We start from the raw sequence: 17,918 nt of genomic DNA, 5'->3' as shown, positions 1-17,918 counted from the left end.
TGTCATACCAGCAAATTATGCAAGTGAACAACTGGCTGACATCACCTCTCTCACCCCTTTTCTCTCCGTCTCCAACTCTCTCTTCCCAGACACACCTCTGTTAGTGAGAAGCAGCAGTGACTCAGCTTTGGCCCCGCCCTTCGAGGTTACAGCCACGCCCCCACCCGATGACCATGGCAACGGGTCTCCTGAACCGGTGAGCATTGTAAGTGTTTCATAAATATTGGATTTTTATCAGATAAGGATGCCAGTAATGTACATCAGACATTTTCTACGCCAATTTGTTGTTTGAAAAATTGATTTCCTCCCCAGTTTCATTGCTTTTAGACATAAAGAGGCTTATTTTTCTAGCAAAAATCTGACTTAAACGCTCAAATTTTCCAGTGAGTGAACTTGTCCCATTCAAAAAGTTGCTCAGGAGAAGCAAAATGTCTTAACTGAAGCAATAAAAGAGAAAAAAGAGTTGAAAAATGTAAAAGAAAGTAAATAAATAACTAATGGAGAGATGAACAAATTACATTTCCCATTATACTCCTGGTGTGTGCCATTCCCTTTGAAGACAAAGAGAGAAAACCATTCCTCTTGTGGTCCAGCTCCACGCCCCAGGCTTTACTTTCAAAGGGTCGGCTTTTCAAGTGCTCTCCGTCTTTTCGAAACAGGCCGCCATTAAGGAGGACTTTGTTTGCTGCATTTTCTCATCCCTCTATGGGTGACTGTGTATGTGTGCGTGCGCGCGTGTGTGTGTGTGTGTGTGTGTGTGGTGGATGGAGGCTGTGTGAGGTCACACTACTCTGTGTATTTGTGTGAGGGGAAACTCAGGTACGGAGAGGGACTCCTGTTGTTTACCCCTGCTGTGTTCGGCACAGCGGTGACTAAGCAGAACTCAGGCATCAGCGGGCGGCGAGTAAACACGATGACGAAGCTCATATTTCTTGTCCAAAAAACGTCAGACCTCATCCCCTTCAAACCGCACGACCCGGCCAGAGTGAATAGGCTCATTATAGATGATTTAAAAGATCCACTTACAATAACCCACATCTCTCAGCTGCCTGACAGATGAGGCCCGGACCTCAGACCTCATCAGCCTCATTTAAACCCAGTTTTGCTCTGTAGTTCACTGGTAAATGTTGCTACAGTACCTCATTGTTTTTGTCTTTTTACAGTGTTTTACAGTAATTTCTGCTTAATTAGATGGTGAATAAACCTAAACCACAGTGTTTATCATCTTTTTTTCACAATGAAATGAACTTTCTTTATGCTGCTGTACCAGTTTTAGCCTCGTTAGCGACGTGTCTCTGTGAATGGCACAGTCAGTCAGTCAGTTGGTTGGTCCAGACTCAAATATCTCAGCAACTATTGGATGGATTACTATGAAATTTTATACAGACTTTCACCGTCCCTACAGGATAAATCTCAATGATTTTGGTGATCCTGTGACTTTTCCCAGTAGTGTTAGCATGAGGTTGAAATTTGTGGTTTTGAGTGAACTGTCAACAACTACTGGATGGATTGGTGTTAAATTTGGTGCAGCCATTTATTTTCACTATAATCACTTTGGCGATCTCCTGATATTTAATTTAGCATCACCATCAGGTCAGATTTTTGATTTGTCCATTTCTTTGGTTTTTGATCGAATACCTGCGAAACATTACATCAGCCTCATCTCTATGTGTGTTCAATGCTGATTAGCTGATGCTAGCATACTAATAGACTAATTAAGATGGTGAACATAGTTAACATTATACTTACTAAACATAAGCATGTTAGCATTATCATTGTGAGCATGTTAGAATGCTTACGTTAGCATTTAGCTCAAGTACAACCTCACAGAGCCGGTAATTTGGCTTTAAACTCTTAATCTTGTTAATTCATTAGTAAAGAAAATGGTTAGTAGTTCATGCAATTGCACCTCGGATGTCATTTTTTTAATGACAGCCCTTTAGTTGAAGGAATACATGTGCCTTTACTTGTTGGGAAAACTCTCCATCCTACTGATCAACTGGATAATATAAAATAGCCATCCAACTGATTTGAAAAGGTGCAGGCAGCAATATTGACTTCATAGGTGACAATTGTTTGTTTACAAGTAATCTAATCTGAGAAATCTGATCAAGACTGTTTGGACTGTATAACCCACATACTGTATGACACATATGAGAACAAAGAATCTTTGTAGCCTTGTAGTGTGTGTGTGTGTGTCCGTGCCTCTGTCTGTGTGTATGTGTGTGTAAGACTAGGAAGTCACAGCTCTCGGGGCATATTGAGTCCTGGGCCTGATGGACTTCCATAGATCAATACACTTATCACTTCGTTCTCACTCATCCTCACTGTACTGCTCCTCTGCAAACCCCCCTTATCTCCATACATTCATTCACTCGCACACGCACACTTAAAAGTAACACACACACACACACGTGTCCTTTTTTGTCTTGGAGGAGGTATTGAAAGCTAGATAAAGTGTAATTAAGGCTGATACAGTGATAAATATGCGCCCTGCCCCTTTAATTGATTTTACCGCCTGCTTTGGTGAAGGCCAAGGTTGGCCCACTTCTTCTCTGCTTTTGATTCACATTTATTCTATGCACATACCTCTTTTAGTCTTTCTTTCTCTCTTTATCAGAAGAGCTAATGAAAGTTGCAAAAGGCTGAGCAGTGCTAAACATGCAGTCGGCCCTTTAATTGATTTGGACTCCCAGCCATTTTTGAAGCTAATAAATGAGACATTTAATGCTACCCGCTAACTGCAGTAGCTGCTGAATTCTTTTTCTCTCGTTCCTCTTAATCCCATCACTCTCCTTTTTTTTCCTCGTTACGTTTCCTCTCTTTTCTCTCCCGCTCCCTCGCTCTGCCTCCCACATTTTTTGGCTGATTTTCAACACCTCGAGGTGCAGTGATGCAATACATGTTAACACAGCAGAAAGTCGGACTTTAATATGTTACACTCTGTCCCGTGTTAATGTATCCTTCAGTTGCGATGTAAAAAGCTGACACCTTAACTAACTGAATTAAATTGTGCTGTTTTTCTGTGTGTGTGCAGTGTGTTTGTTGTTAGTAGTTCAATGTATGTGTGTGTCCGTTCCTCGAGGGTTGCACCGCATTTGTGTGTATCTAAGTTTGTGTTTTCTACAAGTACGTAGGTGAAAGTGTGTGAGCACAGCAGTCAGCTGACGTGATGGATATGACGAAGGGTCAAAGAGCACTGGCTAGTGCACCGAAGCTGTGATCCTGCAGTGAATATACATACACACACATACACACGCACACTATTTTTCAGCCGCCTGACGTGTAACAGATGACTACAGCACTCCGAGGAAATACACAAAAGAGACGCACACCTCATTACTCATCCGTCTGACAACAACCACACACACTCAAAACACCTCATCTCTCATATATCTGCACACCGCCCCGTCACTCACACATACCTCAGACTGCACACAGCACCCAAAAACACACGGATGGAAGTGTGCAACGCAATAACAGAGCAGAGAACATGTTAGTTGTGCTTAAACAGGTTTTCAAACAGGTTTCACAAACGATTTGAGCGTTTGACCACAAAGCATGCCGCATTCAAATCACAGCGCGAGGAAATAGATTGTAAAACAAAACAACTTCAAATTGTGTTTCAAATTAAAATGCGCTCAATTTCACTGGAAAACTGCAGTCGAAACATTTGAAACAGCTTACATATCTCCAAATTTTGATTCTTAGGAGCTTTTGTGATGTACTCATATGGGAGTCACAGTTTAAATTGAAGCACTAAAAGAAGTTAAAGTGGCAGCTGAAAGTGTTAAAGTGTAATGAATGTTGCTCTACTTATTTGAGGCCTCACATCCGTGGTAAACTAGCCGGTGAGTCCTCAGATATGTCGTCTTTTTGGTGTTGTGATTATCTGATTAGCTGGCTTTGCTCGCTACTTCTCCATTTTTATTTAGTAGCTTAGTTTACTGAGCTGCGATAGGTCGAGCTGATAGTGAAGTTTAAGAACATCCTCTGCTAGATCACAAGGTAAACCACTTCAAACGGTCTGTCGTGCTTATAGACTGTACATTCTGAGATCAAACAGGTCATTACAGTTTGAATATTTAATTTTTTTCTCCGTGTTTGAACGAAAGTTGGAATTTTCAAATAAAAAGTGACGCTGATAACGGGAGTCGTGAGTGTCAGCAGATTAATAAGTGCTGACAGAAGATATTGTCAGTTCAAGTGCAAGTTCAAGTGTAAGTACTGACAGGAGCTGAAGTGTCAATCGATGTGTAAGCACAAGTTGGAGTAAAGTGTCAGTTGAACCAGTAGTAGTAGTCTGGTAGGGATGAATATTGTTGTATTTTTGTCTATACCTTACCTTGAGGAATACAAACACATTTCTCTACAAATCCATTTATTTCCATATAGCAAAGAAGTTAACGTCAAGCTCAAGTACAAGCAGATGCTCAAGAATTTTGCCTTGTCTAAAATTTGATTCAATTTTATTTGATTCAAATCAGGAACTATCTGATCAAAGAATGCAGAAATCTGACCAGATATTCAGTGCTACTGTAGCTTTTGGCACTTGACAGTCTTTAATTCTTGAAGTTACACATTTCAGTCAGCACCAAACAAATATCGAAGTTTGATACGCAGCCCTATAGACGCTGGTTGTACTACTTGCGCTTGTAATATCAAAAGTAGTACTACACTACTGTTAGTAACACTAGTAGTTATGTAGTCACACAGGTAGTGGCAGTAACTGAACTGAGGCATCCATCACCAAAAGAAGCTAAACATTTTGAAATTCATATAAACTTCCCAGGTAAGTGCATGTGGACGTTGGAGTGTATAAAAGCATCTGTTATAATAATAATCTTAAAGACATAAAATTGAGTGTTTGAGTGTTTTGAATTGAGCGCAGTAATACAAACAACCCTGCAAACGTGATCTTCTATATATGATGCATCTAAGGTAAAGATTTCATCGTTTCACAGACAAAGCGGCAATCTGACATTCTTGGAGAGACGGGGACGGCAGTAAACGTTTCTTCTTTGTGTGTTGAGATACAAGCGGCGAGCCTGGCGAGCTGATTGGCTGAGCACAGCATGGCTCCCAAAGAGGAAAGCTGCTGTTTTTATGTCTCGATAAACAGGAGTGCTCTCAATCAGGGATTAGATTCACACTGGGCATTATGGCGTGATCCCTTAATTTTAAAGCATTTTAAAAAAAAAAGGCAGGTTTGTTTGTGTGTGTGTGTGTGTACGTCCCCACATATGCCATATCTTACGTAATACATGTACTATACTTGTAGTGAAGCAAAAATACATGGGCAGTAATTCACTTTCACGGTACATTTCTTGTAAAACTCAATGTACAACAAGTACAAGTGTGTTTTTGAAGTGTGTGTGTATACATGTGTTCACTTCTACTCCTTGGCAGCCTTGTGTTCCCAAAGGCTATGTGTCAGTACCTGACTCTGCAGCTGTATGTATGTACTGTAGTGGGAGAAGCCTGTCTTGCTTGTGTGTGTGTGTGTTAGCTAATGGCGTTGCGGGAAGATGCACAGCAACAATGGAGCCTCCAGCTCGTCTTTCTGCCCCCGCACACACATACGCTCCATTGTGGGGTAATCTCACACTGCCCAGATAAGTGGGTCACTATTTGTGCAAGCAGCATATGTGTGTGTGTGTGTGTTCATAAATACCATATTTTTATATTCGCAGCTCCACAGAGTCGATATGTGGAGGTAATATTTGCAGGAAGTGTATGTATGAGGGTGTGTGCGTGTTATAATGCATATATTTACTCTGTGTGTGACAGGGGGGTCCACTGGGGAGATGGGTGTGGTTGAGGAGGGGGGAGTTGTTGCTAAGTAGCGGGCTGGTGGGCGGGAGCTTTTTAACCATTAGTACTGGTGACACAATGAAAGTGACAAGCCAGAAGGACCTAATTGCACCCTTCTTGTCTTTAGCGATTTGGGGCTATTTCTCTCTCCCACCCCTCGAGTGTGTTTGAGCGTCTTGCAACAGTTTGACGCTTTTTCTTTCTTTCCACATTTGTCTCTCCCTCCTTCGTTTTTATACGTTTGCCCCGGGGTTGTTGATTTTGCCGACTTAAATATAGAGCCTTTGCCTGACACAGGGCAGGGATGGAGGGAGGGGGGAGGGAGAGGTAGATAGATAGAAATATACATAGACAGAGTGAAGGAAGGACAGCGGCGCGTGGTAGGGAGCTCAGCGTCCGGCGGTCTTTCTCTCTCTTCGCTGTCTCGCAAAGGTGATTGATGGTGGCGTTGAATTGTTTAACTAATTGACGACAGGCCTCCTCGAATTTGTTGGCTGACTGTTTGTTTTTGTATCTATGTGAAACTGTTTATTTGTCACTGCAGCTATATCCACCGTGTTGAATTTCTTTTTTTCTTTTTTTTTACAGGAAATCAACCATGTACTGAAAGGAGCTCTGGACCGACTGCACACAGACGACAAACCTGCCAGCATGAGCCAGGTTAACTTCAGGTAAGAGTGTGTGTGTGCAGGTGTGTGTGTGTGTGTGCGCGCGCGTTACTTAATGTCTTTGTGGCAGCAGACATATTAGAGCTTCATAGTATGGTGCAGTGATGGAGACTAGGATTAACACTCTAGTCTTTGTTTGACAGACTGACATACTGACTGGATTAAACCGTCCCATTATGTGGTGGGTGGGAGAGTCTCTCTTATTGATGTGAGCTGGAACAGAGATGGGTTTTAACCAGGAGTTGGAGGGAAATTCCTCCATCTCTTTCACTCCTTAGATTAGACATGAGGAGCAGTGTTTACGCTCACTATTGCAAGGTTTGTCTTGTACTGTTTGACCATAAGCTAACTTGTTTTGTATGGCAGATTTTATACAGGTTTAAAGTACTTTCCATAAGATATAGAGACTAAAAGATAATCAGTGACATGAACAAGAACCTCAAAGAGAGACTAAAAGAAAAAACCAAGAGAAAAATGTCTTTCAGCAACTTTTCACATCAGATGTTTCTTTATTATCTGATACAGTAGCCCTGCTTATCCTGACAATGACAACATTCAGTATAGTTGTATCTATATTTGATACCAATAAGAAACTTTCAGAGGCAGATAAATAGAAGAAGTACAAAAACATAGTTTTGGAAGTGGGGCTCATATCATCTACCGGGGGGGGGACCCAAAAATACCCAGAAGCCATCGATAGCACAAGAGTAGTTATGGGATTTGCTGGTAGGTAGTGTAAGCCTGCAGCTCGGTGAAACTAAAATTGGGACTGAAAGGGAGAAGATTCGCCACCGTGGAAGAAACGCAGAAGGCTCTGGACACAGTGATAAAGATGACTACGGGAAATGTTTGCAGGAATGGGGGAAGCACTGGGACAAGTGTATTGCATCTCAGTGAGAGTACTTTGAAAAGTACTACTGAGAGACTTATAAAGACAGTTTTTTTTTTTTTTATAAACTATTCCAGGAATTTCTGGGTCCCTCCTCGTTTACTGTCACAATTTCCCAGAGCACAAGGTGACTTCTTCAAATGTCTTATTTGTCCGAATAGTCAGAAACTCAAAGATATTCAATTTACAACAGAAAAAAATAGCAAATTCTTACATTGGAGAAGCTGAAATCAGAAAGTTTTTGCTTGATAACTGACTTTGATAAGGACTTTTTAATTAAATTTCTGTCAGTCAACTACTCAATTCATCACTTAATCACTTCAGCACTAGTAAAGAGTAGTGTACGTGTGCCTGTATATGTCTGAAAGCGGACCCGTCGAAGCATGACTCACTTGTCAAGAGTGTGCGTGTGCGAGCGCATGTGCGTACAGGTGAATGAGCATACTGTACGTGGGCGTGCGCAGACACCTCACCATGGCAACCTCCACCTTTTTTGTTTCTGGGCATGTCACTCGCAGACCCTCTGGCATGATAGGAGTTTTATCTTCATTTTCCCCAGGCTGTCAGTCAGGCGGTAACCATGGCAACAATTAACCCCCTGCCGTCACAGCTCTTCACCTGTCTTAGTCCAGCAAGCCTGCGACAAGAGCGCAGACAATTTTCGCGACGTCCTCTGCGGCCGACCGATTTTTCCGATTTAAAAAAAAAAAAAAAAAAAAAAAAAAAAAAAAAATAGTTCTTTCAAAAATAACTCCGGGAGCTCAGGAGAAAGACTTGGCTCGAGTGACAGATGGTGATTTTTCAGCATTTTACAGTACAGTGGTGTCTTGACAGCACTATGATACAATGGAGGCACGGCTCTCACAGATAGTTTGCCATGGTAACAGATGGTTGGCAGTTGAGGAAGCCACGGTGAGCGAGCGAGGGCACATTTTCAGCGAGTCCCGGCCGCGAGTTTGTTAGGCACTCGGCCTCCGTTGATGTAGAGGAAGTCAACCAAGAGTGGGAGCTCCATCTGTCTCACTCCTCGTTGCTCTTTTCATCCGTCCCACTGTCCCTCGTCTCTCTCTCCCTCTCCCTCCCTCTCTCTCTCTCTCTCCCCCCCCCCCCCCCCAGTGGAGTGACTGTGTTTGTTTGTGTTTGTGTCAGTGGGATGCTAAAATGGGTGAGCGGAGCTATTCTGCATATTAGCGTGCGGCTCTAACAAGCTGCGGCTGCCTCTGATGAGCTTGTTTGTGCCGCCGTTTGTTTTTTAGATGAATGTAAATGGGCCGAAGCTGTGTGTGTGTATGTGTGTTCATACCACCTACACTGTGCGAACACACATCATTCAGAGCCGGATTTGTACCTGTGTGCATGAATGTGTGTATCCTGTCCCGGCCTGATTGTTTTAAAAAAGTGAATTCAAAGAGTCATACGTGTGTGTTTTGTGCAATCCATGGCTTGTGCACACGTGTAATTTAGATGTAACTGTGTTCTCTAATAGATGTAGATTTGATGCATGTGTGTATTTGTGAATTCAATTTGGAGGAATGTGACTGATGGTGTTTGTGAGGATGCGGTAGACGTAGCAATAAGAATGTAAATTGGCTGTGTGTGTGTGTGAGTGTACAGTACATGTGTGACCCTGGCAGAGGTTAACGAGAGCCGGGTGACAGTGACAGAGGAGTGTATTATAATGATCCCAGCTAGTCCTTGGGCTTGTGTACGCTTTACATAGCACATAAACCCTGAACTTCACTGCTTTTGTTCTCAGACTTGCTTCCTTTTTTTTCTTGAACCCCAGCAAGACATCTCATCACTTCTTTTTCTCCCTGCATTGTAGCTTTCTAAAAGCTATGCTGGCAAACCCTGGAGGAAAAAAAAAAACACCCCTCATATTTTTGGCCTCCATCTGAGATTGCTTTTTTGGACTGTTCTTTATTACTTCCTCTCATTCAGTGCAGAGGCTGACAGAATGTCTTGGATGGGATCTGAAAATGCAAGAAATGAGAGGCGTTCTTTTGAGGATACTTTTTTTTTTTTAAAACTGAAGTGGCTGGTTCACATGTAGATCAAGTCTGTTGAACTAGAAGCAAAGCATTCACAGTGACACATGTTCATCAGTCATGGACTCGGTGTCACCTTGTTTACTGCAACTCAGCTCCTGAGTCCAGAGTGCTGCTGTCCATCTGGAGTTCAACCTCCTTACATTTACATGCACCACTTCTCCATTCCCGGACTTAGACATATTCTCACTTACTGACTAAACACTGACAAGTTTTTGATGATTTTTAGCTCTTGTTCTCATGGAAGTTGAATGTACTTATTGTTAGTCGCTCTGGGCAAAAGCACAAGCTAAATTAATGTGATGTATTATTCAGTCTTAACATTTAGATGAACATTTCTTAGAAAGTTACACTTCTTTTTTTGTAGTAATGAGTCAGTATTTTTTTAATTAAGGCAAAATGAGACTGTCTCTTCTACTGCACAATCAAAACATGACTTTTAAACGTAGTGGATTCTTTTTGGAGACATTTTCTTTCTCCTGGTAGCTGTTTTCACTTTAACTATCTGAAGTCAAAGTTTTCATCGGCAGCTTATTCCCATATTTTTATTGCTCATAACATGGACATTACTGTACGTTACATCAATTTGGCAGACACTTTTGTCCAAAGGGACTGAGAATATTTCCCTACACACATCAGGAGCAATTTGGGGTAACTCATGACTCAAGAAAAATGATTTTTACACTCATTTCTCAATTTACAGTGATCTGAATCCCTGAAGCTTTAAAACTTAGCCGACACACACCAGTCTAATATTGCTTTAATGATGACAGAAACGATCCGTATATGTAGTATTAAAACATACAGACAGTGATGGTGGTCTCCTGTGATCTTCCTCTACCACGCCTCCATCATGCAGGTCCCCCCCCCCCCCCCCCCCCCCGTCCAATATCAAAAGCAGCCCCCTTTTCCTCTTTATCTTCTAGCAGTGTTGTCCTTGTTTATGTGCTGTTAAAAGCCAGAGTTCAGGCCTGCGCAGAGATTATTAGAGAAGCTCGTTCTGTTTCATCTCTACCTGCCCCTCTATCTGTCTTTCTCTTTTATCTCATGCTCTCTTCTTTTGTCCACCGGCTAGATTGGGTGGTTTTGAGAAGCAGGTAGATAAAGGCTGAAGTAGCCACCTGTGTCCCAGTCTCTCTCTCTCTCTCTCTCTCTCACACACACACAGATACACACACACACATTTTTCTGATGTTTGGCAGGACTACCTGTAAACTAATTTGTATCCCTATCTGTGTAGCCCGGAGGAAAAATGCAAATGGATTTTGAAGCGCTTGCACATAGAAAGGTTGGAGATGTGTGTGTGTGTGTGTGTGTGTGTGTAAAGCTGTGTATTACAGTATCTGTGTTTTTATGATTTTCTACACAACATTGTGTAGCCCCTTATTTATAATATCTTTTCAGATGTCTGTGTGTGTGTGTATTTGACTGTAAATGTGTGTTTTGTTGACAGCACCCACACAAGGACAGTGGATTTTCAAGGCGACAAGGGGCCTCTGGGTATCCATGTCGTCCCCTACTGCTCCTCTCTTAGTGGACGGTAAGCACACACACACTGATACACACATAGATACACACTCTTCCTGCCAAAACCACTTGTAATCAATCAGACATTCTTAAGGAAAGGCAGATGGCAATGTTGACTCATAGAAATGCAAAGCGTTGGCATGTAATCATATATATGTTTTACATCCATGAATTCATATTAACTCTCCACCGTGTGTGTGTATGTGTCGGAAGGATGCTGGGCCTCCTCGTTAAAGACATCGAGGAAAACAGCCGCTCCAAGAGAGAGAATCTCTTCCAGCAGGACGAGTGTATCGTCCAAATCAACGACACGCCACTCCAGGACAAGACATTCGCACAGTAAGTACTCTGAGGGGTGGATGAACGGGGAGGGTGTGTGTGTGTGTGTACGTGTGCAAATAAGTTGCATGGATATAATAGCAAAACACAAAAAACAGATGAATAAAACCCCAAGTATGGCTGTGGTTTGATGGCATTTTATCAAAACTACCTGTTGCAATATCTATTTTTTTGTCCCACACCTAATAACTAACCCACTGAATTTTATGTTTATCGTCTAATTAATTAATCGACTAATAATTGCAGCTGTAGTTTAAAACACACAATGAGGGCTGTTCCTGTTTAATGAATTCACTTCTTGACTTCTTGACTGTCTCGACTGTCCAACATAAAAAGGTGAATAATAGTTCAGTTCCTGTCCTCTCATTGATGCTCCCCTTGGAGAAACGGTGTTCTCTCAGAATACAGATCTTGCATCATTCTGCCTTCAGTGTATTATAATTTTAGTCTGTTTGACAAAAAACCTGAGCACACCCACACACTGCAGAAACAGCAGCAGCAGGTGGTGGCTGGCAACAGGCTAAAGACAGTAAGACATAAGACAGGCCCGATTCTGAGTTAATAAACTTAATGAACTCCTACATTTCTTTGTGTGTTCCTATTTTTTTTTCATTTAGGAGCACATGTACTCCTTGGGAACAAAGTTAGGGTGGAACCCTGCTGAGACACATGTCCGGTCGTTGAGGAAGAGCAATCGAGTGCAGATTCATACATACATTCATACATTTATAAAAACCTGTGAATCGAGCTTTTGGTCGTGCTTCAACATGCTGAAAACTGACGGCGTGCTCAGAGTATCACGTCCGGAGAACTGAAGGGAATTTTTGCGCAATTTCAAAAATTAACTGGATTCATTTACGATACAGTAGTATTAACCAGAAGCCCACTCAGGCCAAAATGTTACCAAGGCGACGGATCAGGCGAGACATAAAACTACAGCTTTTACATAGAATAGAGAAAAGACTTTAGGTTTTCAAAACATCGAGCTCACATTGGTCGTTGATATTGTTGAGAGAAAATATTCATTTCAATGTGTGAAAAGGAGTTCTAAACATATAATATATAAATCAAATACAGTTTCAGAGCAAACTCCAGGTCGATGACCTTTGACCTTTGTTGTCTGTTGGTCTGTCTCTTGACTGACTTAATTTAGCATCCATATATCTGCTGTGTGATTGAAAGCTCTGGGAAAAGGTATTCAGTGGAACTAGTATAAGTGTTTGTCACGACCTGCCTCCTCCAAATGCTGGATTATTCTCAGGACTATTAAGTAGATAAAATATTGATATTTTACTGTATGCATTAATATTTCATTGGGAGATTTTCCTGAAATATCCATCAGAAAAAGACTCACTGTTTTGTCTTACAAAACCACAAAAACACTAATCCACTCATGGTCGTAGAGTGGTTCATCGTTCTCTAACAAACAAGCTTTGGCCGAGCACAGACACCAGCCTCGCAGAGAGCACAGTAACCAAACAACGGCAAAGTTTCATTCTGGCATTTCAGCAAGTTATTTAATTGCAAATTAACGATATAATCTGCCACTAACGATGTTTATCATTTCAACTGATAAAAGTGGTCAAAAATGGTCAGCACCAGCCGCTCTGGTCTTTGCTAATACATGCAAACAATAAGAAAGTGAGGAAAGATAAAAGATTTATCTGTATTTCTTTATGTGTCTGTCGGGGATGTGATTAGAAACTAAAACAAAAGCCCCAAAAAGCTGAAAAATAGTCTTCTTTGTTTTTGTGTGTGTGTACTCCCACTCACTCACCACCACTGTAGCAAGATACCTCACCTGTCACTTACTTTGCATCCTCTATCAGCCAAAGACAAATCCCCCTCATTCCCTGCCTGTGTTATCTCACCACATCTACTCTCACAAAAGAGTCTCTCTCTCTCTCTCTTTCTTCCCTAATTCTTTCCTCTCTCCAGCAGACACACACCTACAACCTCATGTCCCTGTTCTTTGCCTGTTTTCTGCGTCCTCTCTGTGGTGGAGCTGAATGGGTCCATTTAACCGCGTCCCGCTGCGTTGTGTTATGTGAATGTTGTGCTGATAATAGTCTATTAAATCAGTAATAGGAGCCTGCTGTAAGGTCTCCCCCCATCTGATAGGGACCAGAGTGTCCCAAACCAGCTGGAAGAGTCACTTCGTGCTTGATCCAAATTGAAATACAGCCCCATTAAAGAGGCACAAGCCTCATTCACCCTCCTCATTCTCTTTTTTTTCCCCATTTGTCTGTTTACCCTCTGTGTTCCTCTTGACTTTTGTGGTCTCTTATGCTGTTTTACAATTTCTTACCTTTCCAAAAACTGGTTGGAGTGGTCATGGCTTCAATTAAATGAATTTTGAGTTTACAGTTACTTCTAAACACACATTTAAAGCCCAAAATGTATATATTGCTAATTTCTTTGACTTTCTATTTAGCAGGCCTTATCATCTACTCCCTCATGCCACTAAACCCCATTTCTCCTGTTCCTCTAGGTCACAGGAAGTGTTCCGCCAGGCCATGTCCTCTCCTTCTGTGCATCTGGAGGTTGTACCCGTTGCCAACAAGCCGCGCTACGAGAAGAGCCTGATTGGTCAGCTTTTCACTGGCAACGGTAAAGAGTCCACTTCAAAAGTAAAGAGTCCGATGGTGGTCCGTGCTAAAACCGACCAGTCCAACCAGCCGGAACAACCCAAACAAGATTCCAAATCGAACACCAGACTAGAAGTGAGGCGACCGGACACGTGCGCCAAGACCCCAGAGCCAGCTCAGGTAAACCCACCACCAGCGGAGCTCCAGTCCGGGTATGGCACCTTGGATAGAGTCTCTCCCACAACTCCTGCCAGGGCAGCAAGCTCCTCCCCGACACCCAGGACCCGCAGCCAGAGCCCTCTGGCCAGTAAGGGCCCTGTCGTCCCCGGCCTGGCCAACCTTACCAGCAAGAAGGGCGGCAAGAGGATAAAAATTGATCTGAAGAAAGGTAAATGTTCAGCCTGCCTAGTTTAGTTTTTCTGATGTAATAGCAGGTGAACTCGAAGCGGTTGAGCAGCTAACTTGGAGGTACTGGATGTTGTATTCCCCACCAGCACATGAACTTGATAAATTGATTGATTTTTTTTTTTTTTTAAAGTCAGACATTTCCCACTCTAGACCCCTGAAAGATGATGATTGTTTACACTGAAAGTAACTTTCCACTGTGAAGATTTTATCTTACATAACCTTACATACAGTCGGGTTGTTTTGCTTTTAGATTTGAACCCAGACTGAATCAGTCTGGCTGCCAAAGCGGCTTTATCTCTTCTCTCTCTAAAACACATCACTGCTGGAGCGCTGATGTGTTGATAGCACGGGGATTGGTTCTTAGGACTGTGAATAGGCTGTGTTCTAGCAACCTGTAGTGTTATGGAGTATTGAAAGGATAGCTGTAATTGGGCTACACGTACACACACACACACACACACACACACACTACAGGTACCCAGAGAAAGGCAAAAAATATCCAGATGAAAGGATAGAAGAAATTGGGCTCCACACTCTTGAGCTCCAGCTCAAAGCTCTATTCACAGCTGTTTTATTGTTAGTTGCTTTCTTTTCCCAGCACCTTTTCATCCTTTCCATTTTCTTCTACTTTTCCCTCCATCCTTCTTTTGTTTGATTTTTTTTTTTATTTTTTTTTTTACCCCCCTTGCCTCCCTCTATCCCTTTCACCTGATGCAAGATCAGAGCAGAGGATATTATGGGGTTTCTAACACCTTCTCCCTTGGCAACAAGCTCTTTCTCCCTGTGATTGACAGGCGGTGAGGTTTAGGCGCTAATGTAGGGCAGGCAGAGGCTTAGCTTAGAGACCAGATAGCATCGCTCACCGCCTTTAGTATGCCACGCCGGCTTTGCTCTCCCTGCACACACACACACACACACACACACACACACACACACGTACACACACACTCACACACACAGAGCGTGGCACATTTCACTCATGGCTTGGGGCTTGTGAGGCCGTGAAAAAGGGAGAGGGTGGAGGCTCTGGGGGTTGATGGCTCGTGCGTGTGTGTGGCCTCGGATACACACACACACACACACACACGCTTGTAAATGTATACACACAGATAAACGCAGGCTCACACGCACAAGGAAAATCTTTGTGGAAATCACGTTGCATCCCCAGGGAGGGAAGCTAGAGAAGGGGAATTATATCTCTCAGGTTCCTCTCTCTCTCTTCCCTCCACCCCCCCCCCACCTTCCTTCCTCCCATCTTCTCCCTCTACCTCCCTTCATCAGCCACCGTTCGGCCTGCTCACACGTGAAATTAAAGGCAGAGTCTGTCTAATCCGGCTAGGAGAGAAGCCTTCTCCCGGCGGCTCAGAGGCTGAGCCAAGCAACAAAACCCCCCAGAGGAAAACAGGCACTTAAACAGTAGTTAATGTGGAGGAAGATGCTAAACCTGGCAACAGGGTTCAGCAGGACTGGAGAGGAGTAGAGAGGGAAAAGTCTGCGGCGAGTGAAGAAGGAGAAAGAAAGGAGAAAAGTGACAGAATAGGGAGACGAGAGGGAAAATTCAATTAAAAGGAAATTAAAAAGTCATAAAATTCATAATTAAGTCTCGTCTGCAGGGGGATTGATGTCCCTAATGCACACCGTGACGCAGGCTGCTTTCTTTCCCGCAGGCACAGAAGGTCTGGGCTTCACCGTGGTAACCCGGGACTCCTCGGTCCACGGGCCAGGGCCAATCCTGGTGAAGAACATCCTGCAGCGCGGTGCAGCCGTCAAAGACGGCCGACTGCAACCCGGAGACCGCATCCTGGAGGTAAGATCGGATCTCGGGCCTGCGAATCTCCCACAGAGTAGAAAAACCAACAGTCACAACAGCAGCAGTAACGGGAACATCATCATTAGTGGTTGGAAATTGAGCTCTATGGCACTCCTGCTGGTTAAACTGGGGAAATGTCCACATACAGACATATTTTAGGATGACTTTGTCTAGAATTCAGCAGCATTAGAAACAATATTAAAGGTTGAAACAAAGATCACTGCCATAATTGAAACAATTCCTTTGATTCTAGAGAGATCATGTAAAAAAATCACTATGGTTTTGATCCCTATTAAAGAGCTTGTTCACCTGAATTACAAAAAAGATTTATTTATAGTCTCTTACCTATCGTAGTATGTAACCGTCCAGATAGTTTTTGTTTTACCAAGATATGATATCAGAGATTTCTGCCTCTACTCCAATACAATGGCAGTGAATGAATTTTGTGGGATGACGTGCAACAGCGGTCCTCAGCTGGACCGGAACAGTTTCCAGCTAAACTATTTTCTACCAAAGAAACAGTCCCTATCAAGATTTCGGTGGTAGGTAGAAATCTCAGAGATGAATCTCAAAACACAGACGAGTCAAACCAAAACTGTCACTACAGGTAAGCGAGAAAATGTCTTTGTGTAATTTGGGTGAATCGACCCCTAAGAGTCTACATCTGATCCTCTACTCGTGTAGTTCGATACGTGTTAGTGGAGCATTGCCAGTGGATAATACACTTCTCTTTAATCTACTCCTGTGTGTTTTTTTTTTTTTTTTTTTCTTCTTTTTTGGTGTGTGTGTGTAGGTGAACGGAGTAGACATGACAGGCCGTAGCCAGGAGGAACTCGTGGCCATGCTGCGCAGCACCAAGCAGGGAGAGAGTGTGTGTGTGGTGGTGGCGCGGCAGGAGGACATCTTCCTGCCTCGGGAACTGGTAAGAATGTGTGAATAGACAAAAACACAGTATCCATGTCCTCACACAGTGTCCCTTCTTTCTTCTTCTTTGGTCTGTCAGTCTTTTTTTTTTCTGCTTCTGTTGATCATCTGTCACCCCTGGTGGTCTTCACTTTTGCTCTTTTTTTTCCTCTTCATACCTTTTTTCTCTTTCACTTTTTCATTTTTTTTAACATTTCCTGCACATTGTGTCGCTTTTTCTTTTTTTTTCTCTCTTGAAGGAGCAAACCCTTTTTTTATGTCGGCGCCCTTTTGCCTATAAACACCACACACAAACACACCCAGAGCACGCTCCGGCCTTCCTGTCCCGCTCTGGTTTGTTGACACAGCGATGCCAGAGGAAGTCACACACACGAGCCACAGCGGCCCCGCAGGAAACGTGTGAGCATGTCAGCGCATATCGACACGCCGCGGGTGTAAAGCGACCGTTTACCTGCAGCGGCTGATGGGGTCATAGGTCGCCATCGGGGGCTGTAGAGCTCCCACAGTTTTGACTGCGCCTCACAGGGGACATTTTTATCAATAAACACACACTTTTAAACATACACGCACACAGCCAGGTGGCCCCTTGAAAGTCACCCGCTCTCTGTAAATAATGTTTTCGTCCACGCGCTTCTATTCTCTCCCCTCTGTCCTCTGTGGTTATTCTGATTATTCCCTCTCCGTTACTTCAAAGAGCTGCGAGAAAAGACGCGCAGGGCTTTGTAGTGACTGATGCATATTCACACCTAGAGTGGCTTCACACACACGCACACACGTACACAAACTCTTAAACACCCCAGTCCTTGATAAAAACTTGAACACAAGTGCTCTTGCACACACACACACACACATACGAAAACATCACACGATCTTTTAAACAGCCAAGTTACTGCTTCCGAAAAT

The 17,918-nt window shown here is 43.1% G+C and overlaps 1 protein-coding gene across 7 annotated transcripts in view; it reads left to right on the top strand.

Moving 5' to 3' along the window:
- The window catches only part of pard3ba (par-3 family cell polarity regulator beta a), a 164,235-nt gene that overhangs the window by 39,147 nt on the left and 107,170 nt on the right, over positions 1-17,918 (top strand). For 4 of the 7 annotated variants that reach the window (XM_042405178.1, XM_042405181.1, XM_042405175.1 and 1 more), the window contains 7 exons: positions 90-205; positions 6,403-6,485; positions 10,873-10,959; positions 11,160-11,285; positions 13,777-14,261; positions 15,949-16,088; positions 16,885-17,013. In XM_042405178.1, coding sequence (XP_042261112.1) covers positions 90-205; positions 6,403-6,485; positions 10,873-10,959; positions 11,160-11,285; positions 13,777-14,261; positions 15,949-16,088; positions 16,885-17,013 — 1,166 coding nt within the window. The remainder of the gene's footprint in view (positions 1-89; positions 206-6,402; positions 6,486-10,872; positions 10,960-11,159; positions 11,286-13,776; positions 14,262-15,948; positions 16,089-16,884; positions 17,014-17,918) is intronic. The other 3 variants (XM_042405179.1, XM_042405180.1, XM_042405177.1) reach the window with 1 other exon arrangement.

This window comes from Thunnus maccoyii, chromosome 24 (assembly GCF_910596095.1).
Source record: "Thunnus maccoyii chromosome 24, fThuMac1.1, whole genome shotgun sequence".
NCBI lineage: Eukaryota > Metazoa > Chordata > Actinopteri > Scombriformes > Scombridae > Thunnus > Thunnus maccoyii.
The sequence above is the reverse complement of the archived record's forward strand: the minus strand, read 5'-3'. Positions and strand labels throughout refer to the sequence as shown.